Genomic DNA, 21,830 nt, shown 5'->3' on the forward strand with positions numbered 1-21,830 from the left:
CAATGAGAGCGCAAGTCAGTCCAAAGCCGGGGTAAGGGATAGGTAATGGCCGTAATAGTCTATGCGGACCACTTGAACACCATCGGAAAGGATAAGAAGGGTTGGGGTAGGGTATAGGGAATGGAGAAGACTTGACACAGTAATGCGATTAATGCTGCAAAATGTAAATGTGCTGAAAGCAATTTAATTTGAGTTTTGAAGTTTGATTTGACTTATTAAAATTCCAAATAGATCGGCCATTGTACAAGTAAGAAAGAATATGCTGATCGCTTTCTAGAAATTTTATAAACAACAAAATAACAACAATATGAGAGTGATGCTAAGGGCTGCTGATGGCACAATGCGACGCTTTAGGAGATTTTGATACTGAATGAACATTACTATACAGAGCGCAATTTAATCGATGGTGATAACTTTACAAACTTTATCTGTTTTTACACTGATTGACGATGCTGATTTACATAAAAATATTTTAAAAATAATTGATATTATTAGTTCATTTGTTTGTGTGATCTAAGTGTTAATAATGGAAAAATTTTACATACCCTTGATAATAATACTTCCCTGATCAGAAATATTATATTTTGAGCGCCCTTTTCGAAGCTATTCTATCCAGGTATCCATGTACTGCTTTCAATCCTGAAATTATTCTTATTGTGCATGCTCATGCATTATATTAGTGATGATCATAATCATGCAACAGATAAGAAGGAGAGAAAAAGAGAATATAGGAACAGTGATTAGTAATGAGTTAATTATGTAGTTTTGTTAGAATTATAAACAATTAAACAGCAGTAATGAATAACTTATAAAATTACTTTGCAGCATAGCTGAGCCTTTCGGAACGTAAGACCGATGTATAAAAATAATTTGTTTCGAAATTGTCCGCGTGGTCTTCTAGTGCCCCTATTAGATCAGAATCAGTCATAGACATACATATCGAATGCTCGCCATGACCCTATGACCAACATTTGTATATGTATAGACTTAGCTGATGTGGCTTTTCTAATAGGTAGTTCTTTCACTCATTGATTGTCTTCAAAACCTTGTCAAGTATAGAAAATTGATTTTATTTCATTTATTACTACATTAAAGCTACATTGTACTTATTAAGTATTAGGTATTATTTTATGTTTTTATCACTATTGATATTATCAAGGCCAGAATTCCCAGTGAGTGAAGAATTTTATAGTACTAGAACACCATAGAAGATCGCTTAACATTACCTAATCATGGAACGGCTTTTTGCTCTATTATTTTAGGTAGATGCTATTGATCTCCCTTTGCTCCTATCCGCAACCCGGTGCACGCGCCCTGTTGGTTTTCGAAAACCTCGTAGAAGATTACAAACCGTCAATGGCATTCCCAATTACTACCCCACATTGCACATTCAAGGGTCTGATTGTGCTCCTAACCCACCCTCAGTCTGTAATCTTCTCGCCAGTTTGAAATTATATTTTCCCGAAGTGAAAGTAATTTTGATGAGTGATAGCGTAGTGCAGCCCAACTGCATAGTACAGTAGTTTAACCAGAATCTTTAAACTGACACTTATATTGAGCTGTTCGGTAATCCAATCCGCATGGTTATTAAATTAATTAACTCATTACGCGTGGTAAAGATGGACAAATTATGGGTGAAATTATGAAAAAAATCCACGTGCTCGGCTGGGATTTGAACCCAGGACTCTTGTATGCTAGACGAGCGCTTTACCAACTAAGCTACCGAGCCACTTGGTGACCCAATAACTGAGTTGGTTACAAGTTTAGAATTCAAATCCCTACAGACCACGCGGACCCCTTTCATAACCAATATCCATCCATCTCTTGTTCCTACACACGCGGAGCGAGCGAGTGCGATTTATTTAGTGTTGAAACTGTTTGCCTATCGTACCTACATCGCTTCCACAACAACTGTATTGTGGAAGAGTAAAGATGTGGGAAGGCTATCAACGTGTCGTTCTCACTCAAGTGACGACATGACTACTACAGAGAGGCAGTACACTCTAATATAAACTGACACTTATATTGAGCTGTTCGGTAATCCAATCCGCATGGTTATTAAATTAATTAACTCATTACGCGTGGTAAAGATGGACAAATTATGGGTGAAATTATGAAAAAAATCCACGTGCTCGGCTGGGATTTGAACCCAGGACTCTTGTATGCTAGACGAGCGCTTTACCAACTAAGCTACCGAGCCACTTGGTGACCCAATAACTGAGTTGGTTACAAGTTTAGAATTCAAATCCCTACAGACCACGCGGACCCCTTTCATAACCAATATCCATCCATCTCTTGTTCCTACACACGCGGAGCGAGCGAGTGCGATTTATTTAGTGTTGAAACTGTTTGCCTATCGTACCTACATCGCTTCCACAACAACTGTATTGTGGAAGAGTAAAGATGTGGGAAGGCTATCAACGTGTCGTTCTCACTCAAGTGACGACATGACTACTACAGAGAGGCAGTACACTCTAATATAAACTGACACTTATATTGAGCTGTTCGGTAATCCAATCCGCATGGTTATTAAATTAATTAACTCATTACGCGTGGTAAAGATGGACAAATTATGGGTGAAATTATGAAAAAAATCCACGTGCTCGGCTGGGATTTGAACCCAGGACTCTTGTATGCTAGACGAGCGCTTTACCAACTAAGTCACCAAGTGGCTCGGTAGCTTAGTTGGTAAAGCGCTCGTCTAGCATACAAGAGTCCTGGGTTCAAATCCCAGCCGAGCACGTGGATTTTTTTCATAATTTCACCCATAATTTGTCCATCTTTACCACGCGTAATGAGTTAATTAATTTAATAACCATGCGGATTGGATTACCGAACAGCTCAATATAAGTGTCAGTTTATATTAGAGTGTACTGCCTCTCTGTAGTAGTCATGTCGTCACTTGAGTGAGAACGACACGTTGATAGCCTTCCCACATCTTTACTCTTCCACAATACAGTTGTTGTGGAAGCGATGTAGGTACGATAGGCAAACAGTTTCAACACTAAATAAATCGCACTCGCTCGCTCCGCGTGTGTAGGAACAAGAGATGGATGGATATTGGTTATGAAAGGGGTCCGCGTGGTCTGTAGGGATTTGAATTCTAAACTTGTAACCAACTCAGTTATTGGGTCACCAAGTGGCTCGGTAGCTTAGTTGGTAAAGCGCTCGTCTAGCATACAAGAGTCCTGGGTTCAAATCCCAGCCGAGCACGTGGATTTTTTTCATAATTTCACCCATAATTTGTCCATCTTTACCACGCGTAATGAGTTAATTAATTTAATAACCATGCGGATTGGATTACCGAACAGCTCAATATAAGTGTCAGTTTATATTAGAGTGTACTGCCTCTCTGTAGTAGTCATGTCGTCACTTGAGTGAGAACGACACGTTGATAGCCTTCCCACATCTTTACTCTTCCACAATACAGTTGTTGTGGAAGCGATGTAGGTACGATAGGCAAACAGTTTCAACACTAAATAAATCGCACTCGCTCGCTCCGCGTGTGTAGGAACAAGAGATGGATGGATATTGGTTATGAAAGGGGTCCGCGTGGTCTGTAGGGATTTGAATTCTAAACTTGTAACCAACTCAGTTATTGGGTCACCAAGTGGCTCGGTAGCTTAGTTGGTAAAGCGCTCGTCTAGCATACAAGAGTCCTGGGTTCAAATCCCAGCCGAGCACGTGGATTTTTTTCATAATTTCACCCATAATTTGTCCATCTTTACCACGCGTAATGAGTTAATTAATTCAGAATCTTTAGGTCAGAAGATAAAATCTAAATTTTGTAATAAAAAGGTTGCCATTGCTTTGAAATTTACCCAACATCTAATCAAAACTACTAACAACAGCGATCAATTATCAAAATTCATCGCTCCCTGGAAAATATAATCCCAAGCCCAGGGTAGTTTGGAGTCGTGTCGTCAAACAAAATTGTACGTTACTGAGCCATCTCCAAGGAGTAATACGATAATGTTACGCATAGCTCATTAGTGCTTCTAATTTCTGAATTAACCCCTTTCTTGTTACATGTAATGTAACGGTAGTGTAATCTCCCTCCATCAGTGGAAAGATAGTTGAAATTTAAATGAAATTTAATATACCACAAAAAAAAATAAGTTGGTTTGAAAACTATATAATAGTTTTACAACCCAGATTTACGCTGTTGCAGATGTGGCTGTTTCGGTCAATTCTCAGTTGGCCCCCCGGCTCAAGCTCAAGTGTTTGAGTACATGCTGTTAGTCGTATGTGTAGTTGCAAATTTTCACTAAACAATTCATTTTGATTACTTTAATTGCAAAACCAGAGATCAATTTAAGTTTTATCCTTCGTGACTTTGCAAATAAACATTCGAGCTGAGAGTGCATTTGAGTGAAGCCACTGGAAAGCGCACACAGTAAAATAAGTCAAAATCGAAGAAGACCAACCATTCAAAAAAGTCTCTTCGCGCTACTCTCTGTATATAGACTCTGGTGGTTCGTGTTTCGCAGACGAAATTCTACACGTTCGCTCTAAACCAACTCGATTTTTCACTTTTAGAACGTTTAATTTCCGGATTAACAAAACGACGAAAGTAAGATTCTTACTTTTGCAACCTACCGCTACTTTCGCCGCTCCGTTGTATGGGAGACAAAATGACTTAACCACGAATCAAAACAAAGCACTACTTGAGTCGGTTTTACACTGGTACAAAAACGTCGTAAGTAATTGATTGAAACGGCTTATCATTTTGTCATACATTTTTTGTGGGAAATGATAGAAATTACCTAGTGTTTTAACGCGAGCTGATTGCATGCAAAATTTAAGCGATATACACGGTAAAAAATGTTAAAAAGGGGATTCATTTTAAAACAGTTTTAGAAGAAAGGTTGTGATTCTTCTTAATTAATTATCTCAAAACCGTATGAAACTTACTTACGTCGATTTGAAAAAGTAATCGTGAATTCTACAACTTTGCCGAAGACACTCGTGCCTATTCTGCGCGGCGTGTGAGGTGACACGAGTCGAATGAGGTGACAATTGTCGACTCGCTCCCATTTGATTAACATTAGTCGTCTCACGTCACTCGCGGTGAGAGCAAGTCGTCTCGACTCACACGCCGCGCAGAATAAGCACAACTATCGTGCTTATTCTGCGCGGCGTGTGAGTCGAGACGAGTCGCTCTCACCACGAGTGACGTGAGACGACTAATGTTAATCAAATGGGAGCGAGTCGACAATTGTCACTTCATTCGACTCGTCTCACCTCACGCGCCGCGCAGAATAAGCACGTATATGTCTATCTAAATGTTATGAAAACATAGTGTTCAGCTAGCTCACTGCTAGGTGGATTGATCGCAAAAATTTTTGCATCAAAAGATGCGCTTTGATATACCAAGATTTAATATATTCTCCGAACAAACGATATCGCTAAAATCAACGGTTTGGGCGCTGTTAAAAAAGCGCATGAAATCTACGAAATCCAACACTGTGCAATAGTTTCTTTCGTAATGCCTTCTGGATTTGTTCTAAGAATAAAGTTATTCACAACGAAATTCTAATGTAAAATTTAATGAAACTTAATGCTTCATAACATAACTTCAGAACTTGAAGTAACTCTTGATTTGCTCCCAGAATGTTAAGAAAGGTGAAAAACATCCTGAGCTTCTTCAAAAACGCACTAAATCACTGTTGAAATTTGCGAAGAAATGATTACTGTAGTAGGGTAACCAATATATTTTGAGCCCCTTTATATTTTGGACCCCCTTGGCCATTTTCCTGCAAATTTCCCAGTTTAAATCGAAAGACCAACTCAATTTGCATGCCATTTGGAATGATAGGACTATTCCGCACTTGCATCAACCGTTTGTACAAAGAAAATGTGTTTATTTTATCTGAAATTAATTTAATTTAATCGGAGCATCCATGCAACCGTTACAACACGTTACACATAGAAATTGAAGCCGTCAGAAATGTTTCAAATGTAAATAATAACTTTTTTCAAATTTCTGGACAAAAAGCGTAGAATTTGTTCGGTTTTCCATTGTCAATCGATTGATTAGACTATGGGCAAGCATATTATACATCCAGTGTCATGGACTTCGTCGCCAAACGATAAAAAATGCCGGGGGTTCAAAATATATACTTTGAGGGTCCAAAATGTATTGGTGTGTCCAAAATAATGAAAAACAGTGCTTCACAATTCAATTATTTTCGACGTTTTTTGGATCCTACATGACCCTTTGGGCATTTTTATCTCGTATAGGTAGTTTTTCTCTACATTTTGACATGTTCTTTGACTTGGTTATGCTGTGCAATTGATCGATTGGGAGTATTGGGACACAAAATTAAAATCACTTCTTTAGGGGGTCCAAAATACGACCGTTACCCTACTAGCTGGTGTGAAAACTTAAATGAACTTTTGAAGAATTCATGAAAATTGTATCTAAAAAATATATAAACGGAAGAACTGCACGACTAATCCTTGAAAGAAATTCTGGAGAAATTTCAGAAAAAAATAATGGAGAAGCATGAAGAGGAAGTTTACGACGGAAATATTGAGGAATCCCCAGTGAGCATTCAATATATTTCCTGGAAGAATTTTTGGAAAATCCTCGGAATAAATGTAGATAAATAATTTAGAATTATTCTTGCAGGAATTCATATAAAAATGCCTGGTAACTGGAAAAATTAACGAATGAATTCTTTTGAATTTTCCTAGAACAATTCTTTGGCGAATTTAATCAAAAACTCTGAAATGAACCTTTGTGAATTTTCTTGTAAGAATTTTTTAGGAATCCTTGAAAGATTTCCTATAATAAGAACTGGGAAAATCGGTGGAAGAATTAATCGAAGTTATCAAAATATACCTGGAGGCAATCCTGAGAGCAAAATAAGGAAAAAGAGACTTTAGACACCTGCCGTTAAAATACTAAACTCTCCTTTACTCGATATTTTGTATCTCTATATCGAAACAGATAATCATAGTGAAAGATGGTTTTCATGGATGGTCCATTGGATCGCATTTTCACTGGTTTTGTGTTTTACAACTCGATACCTCCCTAACTCGATAGTCCCTTCAATATCGAGTTACGATGAGTTGACTGTAAATACTTTTTAGGGACTTCCATAAAAATTAGGACCAAAAAGCGACAAAATTAAGACCAAAAAGTTATTTGCAATAACATTGTTGGAAAACAAAGAAGTTGTGGGGAATTCTGTGAAAAATTATTTTAATGTTTTGACATAATGCTTTCGAAAATGCACAACCCTGCTGCCATTTATTTATTTTAGGGTCGACCTAAATTAAAATTTGGCCTAATTTCAGGAAAAATTGATTGGTTCATAATTTTACTCAAAATGTTTTGCCTCATTGGCAAAAAAAATGAGTTTATTAGAAATGCTTGCACAAATGAGACTTTAAAGGTCGAAAAACGACAAAATCATTAAACAGGCAGGCCCTCGCTATCAACCCTGCGTAATCCACCCGATTCGTCAGCTGAGTTTAGAAACCTCTGATCTTGCGTTATTGCACACAAAGCAGAAGGCCGTGATTCCAAATTCTTTCCCGCCGTCTGCGATCTGCCACCCCGCCCCATGCACAGCAGCACACCACTTTCATAATCGCTGCAATTTATTTTTTTCATTTTCTTTTGATTACGATTCGGCCTGTTGCTTCACGTCTTCATCGCATCGTGATCGCGATATTTTCCCATCCAAAAGTGCACTGTGACGAGTTTCAAGTTTTGCTTCGATTCGAGACCGCAACCAGACAGCACACACACCATCACTTCACACGGCTAAAACACTCCCCCGCGAGGACTCCGCAGGTTTCATCATGTCAGAATGAGTTTACGAAATCACAATACTAGAGAAAATCTTCAAATTCATTGTTTTTAACTTTCCGAAAGTGATTTTCACGGGTAGGAGTTATTCCATTTTCTAAACGTAATGTCCCGGAGTTTAAACTGTACAAGCCACGAATAACACACCAGAAATCAGCAGCAGCAGCAAAACACCAAACTCGATCTATCCAACAGAACACACTCAAAAACGAGACTGAAAACTGCACTGTGCAAAGGCGTGGGTGTGACAGATGGCGTGGTGGAGAGGTAAAGAGCGTAAAGAGAGGTCCCCAAGCAAACTGCCACGAACACCAACGCACAAACAATCTTACAGAAGTCGATTTCCTCAGAATGAAAACGTATCGATGTTTGTTTGACGTCATTGAGCTTTCGGCCAACGGCAGGCCAACAAGGAAGTGGTTGTTTTGCAGCAATTCTGTTTATATTTGGATTCTCACAGCAAACAAAAGCAATGTTGTGACAGTTCTCACAGCAAACAAAGAAAATTTTGTCAACATTGCACTACTACGCAGGCAACTGGATTGGTCTCAATGAGAATATATACTAAGGTGTGGAAGAAGAAGCAAAGGCTATGTATTAGTACAGAGAAAAAACGTAAACAAAAATAACTACGTCACTAATTTACATGGCTTCTTATGGGAGCTCGCTCGCTTGTAGTAGTGAAACATTTTGCACCGTACACGGATGTCACGCACACTAAATGTCTTCTTCCTCACCTCGGTATATATTCTCATTGGATTGGTCTAGAGAGCCACGATAGAAAAACATCGCATGATTAGAAAATGTTTAGAAAACAGTGTTGAAACTACACGGAAATCCGGCCTTCTATGCACGGAGAACTTTGAAAATACTATTTAGGGTGTTAATTATTGTAATGATTGATTTTTTTAATTTAATGCATTGTCCAGCATAGGAAAAATGCACCCTCACCATATGTTTTATACTTCGCAATGCATTTTTGAAAATTATTATTCGCTATGCTTTTTGACTATTATGAGCAACACCTGGGACTTGGCCATTTTTCTTTCACAGTTTCAGTTCTTGCCTCTCGCGTGGAAAACAAAAAGTGGAAAGTAATTCGCGTTTTTTTTTTTTCATATAATGCTTTTCATGCTGAGAATATATATAGATGATCCTACAGACTCCAGGGTCTCACAAGTGAGTAAGAAAAACTGCAGCAAACTATAAGACTATGTAGGAAGAATTGAATTCATTTCAGCCACCCGGATGTGAGCCCCAAGTTGGAAAAAGCAGACGCTCCCGAGGATGCTAGTGGATCTCACCTTCTTCCTGCAAATTACCTCTGACTGGCAAAATTAACCAATTGGCGATTCCAGAGGACGGTTTACCAACGCTTTTTCAAACCGGGAAGTGATCCGGAAACTATTTAAGAGCCACCGGAATTTTGATTCTGACGAGGGTTCCGTTCCGATTACATAGGATACACTCATGCAGCTGCGGGTTCAATACATAGTGTCGAAGCAATGTATTGTCTTAATACCCGAAAAGCGGTAGTGTAGTATGTGATTAAACGAAATAAATGTGTTTTTATCAAATTGTTTGAATTACTTCATTTGAAATGTTTATCCCTTCTTTAGTTTTGAATGTAAATAAAAATATCAGCAGCTAAATAATCTTGCCCCATTATGCATTATCATTCTTAAATATCGTTTATACTTTGAAGGAATAAAAGAAAGATATGCATATCATGGGGTGAATGGACTGAATATGATTTTAGTATAAGTTTTAAGCATTTTAGTATTTAATTATTTCAGCGTGTGAGCCCATGCAATTTGATCACTAGAGAATAGCGTTGCAGTTGAAATTACTAGGGTTAAATTCTCGCATAACTTCTGATCTCGCCCTAAAAGCCATTGGTAACCATGTGTGTAGCTCGTTGTTACTGAGCATATGAATGGATTTTCATGTTATTTAATAACGCTGTGGGGAAGAAATGATCAATATCTACCTGCCCGTGATGTTGGTTTGGATGCTTATTCCTTCATTTGCTCAGAAACAACGAGCTACGCTCGTGGTTACCAATGGCTTTTAGGGCGTTATCTCAGAGTATGCGAGAATTAATATACAACGCCATTTGATTTGTGCAGACTAAGGGTTAATTCAAATATTACGTAACGCAAAATTTGTTAATTTTAGACCAACCCCCCCCCCACCCCCGTTCCTACGTAACAGCTTTTGTACGGAAAATTTTAAATTTTGTATAAACCGTAACACTACAGTGGCCCAATTTCATATTCGTACAGGATACTGATTCCACATCAAGTTAGTAAAAAACTATTAAATAAAGTATTGAGCTACAAATACTTTATCCACATTGAAGGTAATAGGTGTCATCTATTGTTTGCCAATCACAAAATGTTTCCATTTACATTCATCTTTGGATTAATAGAAAAGTATTGAATTGATGTCTAAAATTCACCCAATTCCATATTCGTACACCTACCAAAATTCAAACGCACAACGTTCAAAACTAAATTTAGAAGCTCTATTTGATTACTGAAGTGCTTTATTATGATGTTCAGATGTAGTGAAATACATTTGGACAATTTATTAGTGGACATATATAAAATTTAGGTAAAATTATGAGAAATTCTAGTTTTCCAATGATTTTTGCTATAAAATCCAATAATTCGAACAATAGGGTCCTAAAGCCCTGTCTCAATTTTAGTACCAAACGCTTAAGTTTAGGGCAGAAACACATGTTTACTCAATTTTTAATTGATTTTCATTGGTTTAAGTACAAAAAACATTTGTTTATGATTTTGTCACACCTTTTGGTTTAAACTCAAATGTTGGGTATATTTTGTTTTCCGTGTCCCTTCCGAAATGTCAGATAGGAACAACCCCAGTGTTCAAACTATATGCCCTGTGGCATTTTTGTCGAAAAAGTGAATGTCAAACAAGATCACAAGTGTCAAGGTTCATATTCGAAACCATTTTTAAAATTGAAGTTTAAAAATGTTATAGCCGTTATTTGAGCTGGAAAACTTGCTAAAGTAGTTGCAATAACATGCTCTTTCGTATTAATAAATAAAAACAAGAATTCATTAAACATTTTAGGACCCAATTACGTTTATTTTTGTCATTAGGTCGTATGAATAAACTGAGCAAAAGCTTTTACTTTACTCAAATCCACCTGTCAGATAATTTTCCTGAGCATTTACTCAAGTTGATATGATAAAACTGAGTACTTGAGCATTTACTTTTCGAACATCCATATTCGTATGAATAAAGCGGTAAAAGCTAAGTAAATGCTCAGAAAATCCTGAGTCACCTACTGACCATGCTCAGTTGAAAACTTCAATCGTGAAAGTTTAATTAAAAATTACAAAAACGGATGCACTCGGATACTGAATCAAAAATGTTTTCACTAATTCATGGGGAGCAAAGGGGGGGTGTCGAAAACAGTATTTTTTGAGAAGTGTGATCGAGGGTGGAGGTGAGGAAGTGTCGAAAATATTAATTTTTGCATGATGTAGTTAGGGCCCATTTTCATATTTCGTAACGCTTTAGGGGATGGTTGAGTGTCGTTAAAGGGTGTTCATAAACCACGTGGTATTTTTTCCGATTTCAAGAGCCAACCTCCCACCCCTCCTCGTGGTCTATTTTCCATTCACACATTTTAAAATTTGTATGGCCCATCATGGTTTTTGGGCAAAACGCGCATCCCTTCTTATATAACCACGCTACAAACAACGCTTTAGAGCCCGTCCATTAATTCCATAAAGGTTTATGGAATGAGGAAGAGTTTAAGATTTCTCATACATACATACATACACAATATTTTCAATTTTCAGGAATTGTCAAAATTGTCTTCCGTAATTAATGGACGGCCCCTTATGATATTACAGCTCATACGAAATTTGGAGAATTTTAATACAAAATGCATTACAAGGGATTGGGCGGGTGTTATAAATTTTGTGAATGAATCCTTATTGGATGCTCCATAAGATCATTCTCTTCAATGAAGAGTCTTTATTATGGATTAAACTTCGCCCAGAATTTTGTTCAGATCTAGGCATGGCCGAAGAAATTTTGCGAATGATTGCTTTAAGGAATTTAAGAGGGATTTTTTCTACAAATTCCTTTTGAGATTCTTAAACATTTTTTCAGGAATAAATTCAATTTCAGTTCCCCTTCAAAAATTCTTCCATAGATTTCTTAACATGTTTCATCACATATATTTCTTAAAAATCACAAGAAATTATTTAATAAAATCATCTCAGATCTCTAACAACGATTATTCCACAGATTAAACCAAAAATCGTTCTAAGAATGATTTGACAGTTTTCATGTACCTTTTCACCTCTGCATTCCACTAATCATAGCACATACATATATGTAAAACAAATATTTCAACCATTTCGTCCTGAATCCCTTCAATAAATTTCTCCACGAGTTTTTGTTTTCTTAGACTCCTTCCAATAATGATTGTTCATAGGAAATTTATTTTTGTTCATATGTGGGTCCGATATGAATTTTTCCAAAGTTTTGTTTCCTGGGGAATTTATCTAAGAATTCATATTGAAATGCATTCAGGAATTATCTATAAAAATCTTTCCAATCAATAATACCACCTCCAAGGTTGAACAAACACCTAAAAGAAAACAGCATTTCAGATAAGCTACTTGAATTCTTCTATGTATTCTCAAAAAATATTGAAGAAATTCAATAGATTCTCGATTTTTTACATTCTATCGATACTCTGGATTCTAAAAGAAATTTTTTGAGTAACTATTTCGAAAATGTTAAAGGAATTTTTGACGTTATGGGTGATCAAAGTATTTTGGACAGACAGTTACGCTTATATAATTTGGCCATTAACGGAAAAATCAAATGGAAGTGGCCAAATTATATACGCATAACGCACAAAATACATTAAACACGCTTTATCAGGTAAGTTTAGAAAGAATTACAGAAACATACTTTAGGTTTATTTTATTTTTTATTTATTAGCAGAACTTTATGAAACATCCCTAGTACAATCTTCAAAAATTATGAGGAATTTCTTGAAAGTGTTGTTGAAAATAAAAAAAAAATAGATCTATCTACCGTTTTGCTTTATATTATGGACACTGGACAATGGAATATAACTTATCAAAAAATCTAATAGAAAAAAAAAATCATTTTGTAGGATCCGCATCCTCACTTTGGTTTATATTCCAGACATCGCGATTCGAATTTCGGATTAATTAAAATAGTTTATACAAGATATAATTGTAATTAAATCAAACTTCGAAAGTGGAAACTTTTCTACGGGAAGTATTAAAACATTTCGTGTAAAATGTTCCCTAAACAAAGTAGAGTGTTCGGAATTTGAAGCTGTCTGTAATTCAAATTAGAACGGTAAAAGAAAGCTTTTGAAAAAAAACTTGCTTGGACAAACGCTAGAAAAAAATCGCGGAGGAAAAAACTTTCTGGAGCAACCCATTGAGGTATTCTTAAAAGCATAGCAAGGATCATTATTATATAATTATAAAACTGAGGTTATACCATCAAAGGAGCTTCTTTAGAAATCCTTCAACAAATTTTAGTATTCTTTTTTCTTCAGTGGAAAATATCTAAAAATATCAATGCTCAAATTTCCTGAAAATTTCCTAAGAGTAATCGCTTCATGAGCTCTGGAATTATTCCCTCGAAAATGATTAAGGTGCGTTAAGTGGATTTTTTAAATTAATATTTACAAAATTAATATAGATTTTTTTTAAAGAATGCTGGAAACAATCAATGACATAAATTTAGCGTATTTTAGGGCATTTATTTTATTTTTAAATTCTTAGAGCTGCTGGATGTACTTTCTGAGAAATTTCTCTTCAAATATTTATTATGTGCGCCGACTATCTTAAAAAACGCTTGTAGATCGCCGCAGGTACTTCAAATCGTTTCGATGTCTTCTGCGCGATCATGCCTTGGATAATCAGGAATAATCGCGCAGAAGACTCCAAAACAATAAGTACCTGCGGCGATCTACAAGCATTTTAAGAAGTTTTCAAGATCGCCGTCAAGATAAATAATCGCGCAATGCACAGTATAACAATTTCGATGATAGTAAATCATCGAGCTGTTTTCTGGAATACCTATAAGTATATAAAAACGGATATCATATACCTTCTTCTTCTCCTCTTCTTCTTGACATTACGTCCTCACCGGGAAAGGTCCTGGACCGACCGAGAATCAAACCCAGACACCTTCAGCATGGCTTTGCTTAGTGGCCACGGACTCTAACCACTCGGCTAAGGAAGGCCCCATCATATACCTATAATATTATTAAAAAAAAAAAACCTCGAATTTATAGAGAGAATCTCTAGAAGAACTACCTTAAAGATTAGTGGACGATTCCTTCAAAGAATTCCGTCTCTTTTTAGAAAACTTGGACAAAGAGTTACTTGTGAAGTGCTATGATTCACTTTGGTATGTATTTTCCACATGAATTATCTTGAACTTTACAATGAGAAGCACTCTCATTGTTAATTGTGGACAATATGAGCGCTGTAGTTTTTTTTAATAAAAAAAAATTCCTACCGAAGTGAACCAAATAACTAGAAGGTTTAGCTGAAAAAATGTCTTATAAATCTGAGTATTTCTTCAATTAATTTTCGCAAAATCGGCCGTCCGGTGATTGTTTTGGCAGAAACCATTTTTAAGAAACTCCAAGAATTCTCAGAGAAGTTTCTTTTGACAAAATTATTTCATCAATATGACTTCCTAAGAGAACTAAGCGGCAAACTCACCAAGGTCTATAAGCCACCTAAATAAAATAAATAAGAATAAAAATAATACGTGTTAAGAAAATCACCTATCTTAAGTTCGTACCACAATTTATTCAATTATATTTAGTAACGGCCTAGAGTGGCCGTAGCATATTCCAACCGACATGTTCACTCATCACACTGGAGCGGTTAACTTCGATGTCGCTGCCTTGTTCCGTGCCTTCTTCACCGGTCGCCTGTGGTGGTATGTCGGACCCATTTATGGCAACCGAATTGACCGCTAGTTTGGTAACTTGCCGTTGAGTGTGCGAAAAGTCTATTCAACAAATAGAAACAAATAGAGTTTTCTTCAACAATTCCAGCTGGTTTGGATTGTGACGACGGAGCTACTGTTTTTCAACGCTTGTAATCGACTCGCAGGGACTCCGATGGTCTTTTGGTGCATATATTTATGTTTGTTCTTGGGCACCGATTCCGGGCACCTGTTGTTTCGATAACTGCCTGTCCACCGATGAGGGCTAATTGGGAGGAACACAAATAACTAAATTGCTAGATAACACAAGTGCAAAACACTTACCGTTACGGACGGACGAATTACCACCACGCGTGTACGTACACTGCAGCAGAATCATAACTTGGGGGTTCTGTGTATATACCGTTCCTTGGAACATGATGGTTGAGTTTCTCCGGGCAGCAAACAGAAAAAAATCGGCAAAAAAAACTATCTATCTAGCACCGCGGGCATTTTATTTCCTCTCAAAACTCTGATAGTCAAAACATAAACAACATTTTTGACAGAGTAAAAGCTAAGTTCGAAATTCGAACTTACTCTGAGTAAAGTATGGTTTTATTCATACCGTTTTGAGTAAATGCTCAAAGACTTTACTTTGCTCGAATCAGCTTGAGCATGAGCAAATGCTCGGTTTTATTCATATCACCTATTGGATCCAATCTATAGATTATACTCGTAAGCTCTGATAGAAATTTAGTTGAAATATATACACTTTACAGAAATCATAAAAAGTTTTTATCCCTTTTGAGTTCAGAAAATTGTTGTGCCATAAGTTCAAAGCTCTTTTAAAATTATATTTTTAATCAATGTAAACCAAATTTTCATTCTAAACAACAGGTAAATGTTAATTTCGAATTTGTCTGTAAAAATAATTTGAACTACAAACTTCGTTTTACAATAAAGTACTCTAAACTACGCTGTACATACCTCCACATAATTGATGTCATCGTAATATTCAATTATCTTTGAAATAATATTTAAATTATATTCAAAATAGCATTCTATTTTGCAATTTATTGATTTTATAAGAAAAATACAAAATAACTTGAATGAGCAGAAAGCATTGATACACTATTTAATAGAATATATCCTGTTGTTTTCATCATTTTAAAAACACGTTTGTGTTGCGGTTATGGCAATAATATTTATTCTTTAAATCTCTATAATCATGTTTGGTAGTAAAATGTAAATTAAAAATGATAATTACGCAATGTTTTGATAGGAACATTAACTATGGATTGTGTATATACATTTAGGAGCCAAACATAAAGAAATTGACTAAAATTTTTGGTTTTGGATTTGTTATAAATATTATATTACCTAAGATTCAAAAGTATAAGTTGTCGATATCCACTCTTAGCTACTCTAAAACTGATTATAATTTTTTGAAACTTGTGCAATATTCGCAATTATCATTCTTAAGGAAGTGATGATGAAAAAATGCAATTTATTGTTCGACTTACCAAATATTTTAGCAATAAACATGGGAAAACTGGTATTTTTCTTAAATTTACTTAAGTTTCAAATATATCCGTTTATAAATTTTCCAAATGTATTCTACTGCATCTGAACAACACAACGAAGAGCTTACGTAGTCATCTAGTCCATTAAAAATTAGTTTTGAATGCTGTACACGCTGAAATAATTAAATACTAAAATGCTTAAAACTTATACTAAAATCATATTCAGTCCATTCACCCCATGAGATGCATATCTTTCTTTTATTCCTTCAAAGTATAAACGATATTTAAGAATGATAATGCATAATGGGGCAAGATTATTTAGCTGCTGATATTTTTATTTACATTCAAAACTAAAGAAGGGATAAACATTTCAAATGAAGTAATTCAAACAATTTGATAAAAACACATTTATTTCGTTTAATCACATACTACACTACCGCTTTTCGGGTATTAAGACAATACATTGCTTCGACACTATGTATTGAACCCGCAGCTGCATGAGTGTATCCTATGTAATCGGAACGGAACCCTCGTCAGAATCAAAATTCCGGTGGCTCTTAAATAGTTTCCGGATCACTTCCCGGTTTGAAAAAGCGTTGGTAAACCGTCCTCTGGAATCGCCAATTGGTTAATTTTGCCAGTCAGAGGTAATTTGCAGGAAGAAGGTGAGATCCACTAGCATCCTCGGGAGCGTCTGCTTTTTCCAACTTGGGGCTCACATCCGGGTGGCTGAAATGAATTCAATTCTTCCTACATAGTCTTATAGTTTGCTGCAGTTTTTCTTACTCACTTGTGAGACCCTGGAGTCTGTAGGATCATCTATATATATTCTCAGCATGAAAAGCATTATATGAAAAAAAAAAACGCGAATTACTTTCCACTTTTTGTTTTCCACGCGAGAGGCAAGAACTGAAACTGTGAAAGAAAAATGGCCAAGTCCCAGGTGTTGCTCATAATAGTCAAAAAGCATAGCGAATAATAATTTTCAAAAATGCATTGCGAAGTATAAAACATATGGTGAGGGTGCATTTTTCCTATGCTGGACAATGCATTAAATTAAAAAAATCAATCATTACAATAATTAACACCCTAAATAGTATTTTCAAAGTTCTCCGTGTATATTTCTTTTTTGTTAGGTGTACGAATATGGAATTGGGTCAATTATAGACACAATCTCAATACTTTTCCATTATTCCAAAGATTTAAGCAAATGAATACAGTTTGTCATTGCCAAACAATAGATGACACCTTCTTCTTCTTCTTTCTGGCGCTACGTCCCCACTGGGACAGAGCCTGCTTCTCAGCTTAGTGTTCTTATGAGCACTTCCACAGTTATTCACTGAGAGCTTACTATGCCAATGACCATTTTTGCATGTGTATATCGTGTGGCAGGTACGAAGATACTCTATGTCCTGGGAAGTCGAGAAAATTTCCAACCCGAAAAGATCCTCGACCGGTGGGATTCGAACCCACGACCCTCAGCTTGGTCATGCTGAATAGCTGCGCGTTTACCGCTATGGCTATCTGGGCCCCTAGATGACACCTATAACCTTCTTTATTGATAAAGTATATCGAAGTCCATGCACCATTTAATAGTTTTATACCAACTTGATATGAAAACAGTGCCCCGTACGAAAATGAAATTGAGCCACTGTATGTTAGACCCCCTCCCTCCCCCCATTGCGTTGCGTAATATAAAGTAAAAATTACTATATCATGGTTAAAAACTTGCAGCAGGCCAGAATCGAACCGAGGATCTTGCGATTCCCGCATAAACAAGAACTATATCAGTACAGTTTCCCGAAAGGTCCACAACAATTTGCAACAATATATGAAACATTTTGGTTACAATGAAAAATAACAATATATCCACCATACCCGAAACGTTTTTAACAATTCGACTAACGGTAAATAGAAAAATCACAATGTGGGGAATAGGCGGTTAAGTTATGTAACCATTTGAAAACGTCGATTTTCTCGAACAAAATTTGTCATCAACAGTTTCCCAAAAGGTAGATATACTGTCCATTTTCTGGCAAAATTAATGTAAGCCAAATAGTTTTGATAAATTTTGAACCATATGTTTCTAAGGGAAATAAATAACGTATGCATAATTATTGGATTACGGTGCTTTATTGTATTTTTACCCTATCCCATACTGGTATGTAAGTGTTATACCATAAGGATCAAATATTTGAATTGAATTCATTAAATAAGAAATGATGAAACAAATTAATACGTGAAGAGAAAAATAATGCTTCAATTTGATCAACTATTTACTCAAATCATCATAGTTTTTTAAATAACTGACTTCAGTTGTACATTATTAAAGCACAGGAATTTGCATTTAATTTTGCACTTTTTAAAGACTCGAATTAATGCGTAGTATGCACCTGAAACGTAAAGCGCTCAAGTAAAATTTCTCCTTTTTACCGAAGTAATTCTGACAGCTGATTCAATATGAGCGAAATGTCACTTTTACTTGCGGAATAATTGAGCAGCACATTTTTCCGTACGGAAAAGTGACAGCTCCATTTGATTTGTACAGCAGGCGTTACCGATGTTATGAAATCAGCTCTACTTGTCAGCAGCGTACAGCTCAAGTAATTTCGGTAGCGGAATCATTCCTTGACCGTTTCTTGTCCTATCCTTTTGCACAGTACTTATGATCAGCGTACCGGCCATAAAGAATTAAAATAGAAAATTAGATCCGCTACCAGCCCTGCGATGATTCAATTATAGTCAGGGTGTTCATAATGTATTCGAAGCGGGGCAGTTCCTGGAAGTACTTCTGGATGTTGTCCTTCCCGTTGGCACCATTTCCGTTCCACACCAGCAAACCGTTGTCCATGTAGAGCCGGGTCATCTGATGCCGCTTCTTGGCTACTTTTTCGTTGTACAGTTTGGTGAATCCCTCCTCCATCCGGCAAGCGGCATCGATTTTGGTGCGCAGTTCCTACGGGGATTGGGTTTGAACCAAACATCCAACAGATTGGCGAAATACATGTACTTACTGGGTCGATCGCAGTTGTCATTTTTTGATGTGAATTGCTGTTTTGTAAATATAATTTCAGTTTAACACGACTGTTTTTCTTCGACGGCAATCCGACGGCGATTTTTTTTTCACACTCAACGCTAGATTGTCGCTCACAAATACCAACAAAATGTAACTATTTGTCGAACTGTTAAAATGCAAATGTGTGAGTGTGTTGCACAAATTAAAACAAAAACAATTTGCCGAATGGTGGCGTAATGTTTTCACCATATCTTGCTTGAATCCATTCCCATATAATTTAACAATATCAGAGCTGTATCATATATTGTTACTGATAGGTATGGGTTAATCATACTGTTTGAAATGGTGAACAGCTTTGAAGTCCATATGGTTATACATAAAAGCAACTATTTCTGATACATTAACCGTACCCGTTACAAGATGTTTATTGTTCTTAAAGTAAGACAAACTGTATTTTGTTATGCGGGTTGTCAAGCGCGAACGCTTACCGCTCGGCTATCGATGCGGTTGAAATAAGAGGGAACAAAACGCAAATAAAAAGCGTTCGTGATAGCTCAACCAGGATTGAAATAGTAAATTTAAAAACTTGTTCATGGTTCTCATTACTTCAATGCTTGTTTCAGTGATGGAATCCATCACATTGCTATGGACCAACACTTATAATAATGCTGTGGTAAATTAATCTACTGCAACGTGTTTACTATGTCGATAAATAGTGCACTGATAAAACAGGCATGGTTATGATAACTAAACCAAGGGTCAAATTGAAACTACACGGAGACGGAATTCAACTCAATTTTGGGTTGTTTCAACGCAATTCCGTAGTTGAGCCCAATAACTCCATTTTGGCTAAATTTCCAAGGTAGTTTGGCTTTAATTCCACTAGAAAAATATACTCAATTTTGGGTTGATTTAACGCAAAATTGAGTTCTTTCGATGCAAACATAAGAAAAGTTGAATTTACCCAAATTTGGCTTATTGGGCCAAAGTACCCCCATTGGGTAGATGCAGCTCTCTCTATTTTTGACAACATTCGTGTGGGAGAAAGAGAAAACCGAGAGATTTTGGGTTGAAACTATAATGGATATACTTAATTTTGGGTAAAGTAAACTCAAAAATTAGGTAAAAATATTTTTCCGTGTACTTTACTACTAGCAGAACATGCAACATTATTGGATCGACAAATCGGTGGTTACCATGTTTTGACAGCAAATGGGCATAGTAACACATATACTCTTACACTGTAGCTGAAGTATTTCTTGGCCATTACTTGTCCTATCCTTTTGCACAGTACTTACGAAGTGGATACTAACCATTAAAGAGTAATGTTGAGTTTACAGTGCATACTTCGCTTTCGCGTGCAGGGATGCCAAGTCATTTTTTTAAAAATCTGGAAGATTTTGAAAATTTGTCTGGAAAAGTCTGGATCTCCTATGCAAGCATGGGAAAATTCACTCACTCACCCTAACGCTACCGATAAAATATCTGCAAAGTATCTGCTGCCACCGAATGTTCAATGACTGCCGAACGCTACCAGGGTGAGCGCAATTCCGACGAATCGTAAACGATTGAGATAAACCGAAAATGAAAAGATATACGGAGCGGAGAGAACACCTATCCTCTCTTAAATTGGAGACATGAAAGAACGCGTTCGCCATTCGATCACTGAAAGCTTCCTGCGAAATGTACAGATTTTGCGTTCACTGAAACATTTCGCCTTGTGAATTACCAGTCAGTGAACGCTCTTCAGCTCTCAAATACGAATGCCACTCGTGTGGAATCGGAATGTAAAGAATCATTCGCTACAGCAATCGAGTGCCTTCGGCACAAGGAGTCGGTAGTGAACCATTCTGTTGCCGTTTTTGTCTAACTTGTCGCTCGGCGAACAAGAAGAAAGCGCATTGGAAATTGAAACACTCAGCTTGGTCGGAGAAACGGCAATCTCGCTCTTGACCGCTTGTGGATGTGAGCGAGAGAAATGCAATATTCGAGTGAATGTTTCCCATGCTTGCTCTTATGTCGTACATGGAGAACCTTACAAATTATTTACAAAACCTTACATATGCATTACAACATTTTATCTTGATCTTCGCGACTTTTGTAAGATGTGATCTCAAAAATCTGGAATATTCCAGACCAGTGAATCAAATTGTCATCAAAACAGACAAAAAACAAACAAAGCAAGCTCGCTTACAACCGTTTGTCCCAACTGTTAAGGATACAATCAAAAGCAAAATTATCATGCCAATCACAGAGCGCAACATTGTTGCAACCTTTTCAACTCGCGATTAATCAGTTATTTTCAACACAAAACCAAATTTGTGTTATAGATATGAACTGTTCGATAATGTCTCAATGTTTACAAACACGGAGAAAGTTCTCGAAAATGGATCATTGAAAGTAGTTTTTGTCAGTGCTCACCGCATCAAAACAAAGGCGCCACTGTATATGGGATTTAACATTGTGACAGCATTGCTGTTCTGTC

At 36.5% G+C, this 21,830-nt stretch overlaps 2 protein-coding genes across 2 annotated transcripts in view; both read right to left on the reverse strand.

Annotated features, from left to right (window-relative positions):
* The window catches only part of LOC5571237 (cysteine-rich hydrophobic domain-containing protein 2), a 51,132-nt gene extending 43,048 nt beyond the window's left edge, over positions 1–8,084 (reverse strand). Inside the window, exon 1 of the mRNA XM_021855260.1 lies at positions 7,970–8,084. The gene's annotated coding sequence lies outside the window, so the exon portion shown is untranslated. The remainder of the gene's footprint in view (positions 1–7,969) is intronic.
* A 10,936-nt stretch (positions 8,085–19,020) lies between these two features.
* On the reverse strand, positions 19,021–19,472 carry LOC5564555 (NTF2-related export protein). The gene is made up of 2 exons (XM_001648848.2): positions 19,344–19,472; positions 19,021–19,285 (listed from the first exon to the last, which is right to left on the reverse strand). Exons 1-2 carry the CDS (start codon positions 19,362–19,364, stop codon positions 19,043–19,045), a joined length of 264 nt encoding a protein of 87 aa, XP_001648898.1. The 5' UTR covers positions 19,365–19,472; the 3' UTR covers positions 19,021–19,042.
* Positions 19,473–21,830: the final 2,358 nt, after the last annotated feature.

The sequence above is a fragment of the Aedes aegypti genome, chromosome 3, assembly GCF_002204515.2.
Source record: "Aedes aegypti strain LVP_AGWG chromosome 3, AaegL5.0 Primary Assembly, whole genome shotgun sequence".
NCBI classification, from domain to species: domain Eukaryota; kingdom Metazoa; phylum Arthropoda; class Insecta; order Diptera; family Culicidae; genus Aedes; species Aedes aegypti.